Source organism: Charadrius vociferus, unplaced genomic scaffold, assembly GCF_000708025.1.
Source record: "Charadrius vociferus isolate BGI_N301 unplaced genomic scaffold, ASM70802v2 scaffold251, whole genome shotgun sequence".
In the NCBI taxonomy this organism is placed as follows: domain Eukaryota; kingdom Metazoa; phylum Chordata; class Aves; order Charadriiformes; family Charadriidae; genus Charadrius; species Charadrius vociferus.
This window is the reverse complement of record NW_009646963.1, coordinates 1115046-1118985: the sequence shown is the minus strand read 5'-3', so window position 1 is coordinate 1118985 and position 3940 is coordinate 1115046. Positions and strand designations below refer to the sequence as shown.

Genomic DNA, 3940 nt, shown 5'->3' with positions numbered 1-3940 from the left:
GGCCCCCGCAGGCGAAGGGCCGGGGGGTAGCGGCCATTCCTGACCGCTTCGGGAGGCCCCCACCCCGGAGCCGGGAGGGAGCTCAGGGCCGGAGTCCCACTTGGGCCCAGGCAGGGCAGGCCCGGGGAGGGCAGTCAGGCTCTACCAGGAGCCCAGATCGTCGGGCAGGTCTGTGTGGCAGGGGCAGGTCCATGGTCATACCGGGAAGTCAGCCCATGGCTGTCAGGATCAGGCCCGGCAAGGGCAGCTGGGGTCAGGCACAGCCCTGCGATCAGCCCGCAGGGACACATTCCCCAGGACTGGGGCATTGCTGCTGGAAACCACTGGTCCTGGTCCTGGTCTGAGCTTAAATAGGCTCATGGGCAGGAGGGAAAGATGTAGGGGAGGCCATAGGTGTGGCTGATGAGGACCATTAGGGCCTGTAGGTGCTCTCAGGGCCCCGACAGCAGCCTCCCCTCTCAGCCCACCCCCTCTGTCCTCACACCTTATGGAGGTATGGGCTCGTGAGGGACTTGCTGTAGAGTGAGTTAATTGCTGTGGGGTCTCAGGGGGCTATTTAAGGGAGCAGAGACCTGAGGCAAGTCATTGGGAAAGGGATGTGACATGAGAGACTTGGGGATGGGGATAGTCAGGCTGCTCATGAGGGGCCCCAGGGATGAGAAGGGTTTGGGGGTAAAGGGGAGATACTAAAACCACCCCTGGAATGTCCCCAGAGGCTGGGTAGTACTGGGGGGTTCACTCAGGAGCCTGGGGTTGAGGAAAGGTCAGATGTAGCTCAGTGATTGCCAGGTAGATCGGCAGTGATGAGACAGGTTTGATGTCAGGCAGGTGTCTGGCAGGTTGTGGACACATATCCCATGCAGGATCCCTGGCCTTGAGGGGTGCACGGGAGGGTGACAGCAGTGACCTGCTATGTGGCATGTAGGCAGCTGCTCTCTCAAAGGTGCCGACTGGTGGTGTGAAAAAGGAGAAGCACCAAGTTAAAAGAGGAGAAGGTGATAACAGTCTAGTTCTGGAGCATCCTTATTCTCAAAATTGTCTTTTTGGTCCAGGACAGGTGCCTGGCTGACTGCAGCTAGCTGGGGGAATTCTGCGTGGTTCCCTCTTGCCAGATCTCCTGCGCCTTCTGGTCAGGTTGCAGCTGCTGTGGAGACAGAGAGAGGAGGCTTTCTCCTCCTGCGTAGGGAAAGCTTGTTTCTTCCTGGAGCATTACTAGTACGTGCTGGGAGGAGTATTCCCCAAACAGGCAGGCAGGGATGGCAGCTTGGGATGTTGAATGGGGAGCTATAAATCAGCAAGCTGCTAATTAAGACCACAGGAGTCTGGTGAGTTACTAAAGACCTGTATTACTCTTTTCAGAGCTCTGGGCCATTAACAAGATCCCTGGGACCTACTCCGAGCACGTGGCTCTCCCGGGACATCACTTGTGAGCACTCTATTTTGGGCATGTTCTCGGAGTTGAAGTTCCCTGTGCCCTGGGGTCACATGGCAGCCAAGGCCTGGGGACCCTCTGATGGACACCCTGTGCTGTGCTTGCACGGCTGGCTAGACAACGCCAACACCTTTGACAAACTCATTCCACTGCTCCCCAGAGGTAGGTCTGGCTCATCAGGATGGTTCTTGTTGTGTTACAGGGCTGCATATCTAATACTCTTTCCTTTTCAGATTGCTATTATGTGGCAATGGATTTTTCTGGGCATGGCTTGTCATCCCACCGACCTGCAGGCTCCCCCTACCATTTTCTGGATTACGTGACCGATGTGCGCCGGGTGGCAGCAGGTAGGTAGTAGAAGGGACCCTTGAGGGGATATTTGTGCAGGGGGTGCTATATTGCTCCTGCACCTTGGAACAAACAGGCAGCATTTACTGCCAGGAGAATGGTCAGTTCCCTCTGCTTCTACCCAGCCTGATGTTAGCTGGTGCTTTGCAACGACAGACTGAATAAGCATCCCCATTTCTCATGATTTTGTGAAAAGAAGAAACAGTAAGCGCTGGGAAGCAAGTGTTTATACTAAAAAGTAGTAGAGGTGAAGTGGTGGATGCAGCTAAATAGTTCTGCCAGACTGACTTTTTGTAAGCAGCCAGTGACATCTAACCAGTGTTAGGTGTAAGTTAGAGACTCTTCTGGTTCTCCCTGATGACAGCTTGTTGCTTGCTTTAGTATAAAAGAAATCTGAAAGCCAAGGTACTTAGGGCTCCTAAAAACTGATCTAACTGCCTGTCTGTGTGCTGATCTTGGGGGAGGCTGTGGCATGTGCAGTTTTGCATCCCTCATTCTATATACAATGAGCGTCTAGAAGTTCTTTGACATGCTGGAGGGTAAAACACGTCTTTCAGTGAAGTATATTTCAGATAGGCAGCACTGATGAAGCAGTATTTTTGCCATAAGCCTTTCAGAGTACCCTAAAAAATTGACTGAAGAGCCTGATGTGCTAAATGGTGCAGAGAGCTTTCCCTAGGAATAATCATACTTTCCTCAAGGCAGTGGACCTGGCTCTGTGTCCTCATGGCTCTTACGGAATGCCTTGCAGCAGGATGCTCTGTGAAGGTCTCGCTCTTCTAGCAGATGCTGCCCAGTCAGGCTCCTTTGCTTCTTGCCAGTCTCGTGTCTGGCAATGAATGGGAATTTGCTGTAGTTTGTTTGCCATACAGAGAGAGCTTGAGGACTGCGTGACTTAACTACCAAGGAAATTAGGTGGTGGATGCTCTTTTTCTTTAAAACTGGTGTACTTAGCCACCTTCTTTCTGGATAAGGAAGCAAATTAAGCAGTGGAAAAGCCCTCCTGGGAGAGGGGGCCTATGTTGGTGGAGAAGCAGCAAGATGCCACTGCTCTGGTTTCTAATGCAGCACTGTCTGTTTTTGTCTGTTGCCACTTAGCCTTGCAGTGGAGACGGTTCACCCTGATGGGTCACAGTATGGGTAAGTGGCTCTTGTTCTTGTAAGCTGTGAGGTTCTGGAAATAGGAGTAGATAATTAACTTACAAGATATGCTGCTAGGAGCTGGGTTGGAATATTTATTATCTTGTGTCAAGTACCAGGTTCCTGCTTGAGTGATTAAAAAAAATCTGTGCCCTTGTTTGAAATACCTCTACTTTAGTAGTACAAACAGTGGTAACTCTTGCTGTGGGCCTTTCCCCCACCCCCAGGAGGGAACAGTGATGGGTGAAGAAGGGTCATCTACGGCAGGTAAATTCACAGCAGGCCTTCCTGCCTGGTCCCCACAGGGCTATTCTGGAACTTTCCGAGGGGAACCAGACTCCAGGCACTGGAGTCACTTGTGCCTGGGACACGATTGGGTTTTGCCACGATTTGGGTTTTGCTCCCCAGGGCTGCTCTTGCCACAGCTCAGTACCTGCACACCCCACTGTTTTTAACTAGTAACTCCTCCCTGACCTTTGCTATCTGAAAAGGAGATGGGGATGGCACAGGATGGGGAGTCCAGCTGGCCAATAGCCCTGCTCTCTGCCTGCTGGGAGAGCTTTACTCTGTAGCTGGGGCCTTGTCCCTTGGTACAACATGCATTTGTGCTTTTAAGGCAGCTCCTGCTGTGGGGGAGTTCCTGTTACGGGGAGGTGTCCAGTGCATAACTGAGCCCAATTCTTTCCTTTGCAGGTGGGTCTGTGGCAGGAATGGTGAGTAAAGCATCCTTTCTTCATGAACTCTATGATTTCTGCTGCTGGAACAACAAATGGGAGAGGCATGAAGGGACAGACTGGGTGGGACTTGGATCTCGGGATGAGAGGCCCTTCCCTGACCCCCCCCCCCCTCCAGTGTAGCAGGAGGAAGACATCACTCCGTGCTCAGCTTTTCTTTCTGTCATATTGTTTCATCTCTCCTCAGTTCTGTTTCCTTTATCCTGAGATGGTGGACAAGCTGATCCTGCTGGAAAATCTTGGGTTTCTGCTAGATCCAGAGGTTAGATTTCATGTGTCCTTCCCC

The 3940-nt window shown here is 52.1% G+C and overlaps 1 protein-coding gene across 1 annotated transcript in view; it reads left to right on the top strand.

Moving 5' to 3' along the window:
• Positions 1 to 1446: 1446 nt before the first annotated feature.
• SERHL2 (serine hydrolase-like 2) overlaps positions 1447 to 3940 on the top strand; it is a 6516-nt gene continuing 4022 nt past the window's right edge. The window contains exons 1-5 of the mRNA XM_009895232.1: positions 1447 to 1594; positions 1666 to 1779; positions 2879 to 2920; positions 3614 to 3633; positions 3842 to 3916. Of these exons, the coding sequence (XP_009893534.1) occupies positions 1447 to 1594; positions 1666 to 1779; positions 2879 to 2920; positions 3614 to 3633; positions 3842 to 3916 (399 nt within the window). The remainder of the gene's footprint in view (positions 1595 to 1665; positions 1780 to 2878; positions 2921 to 3613; positions 3634 to 3841; positions 3917 to 3940) is intronic.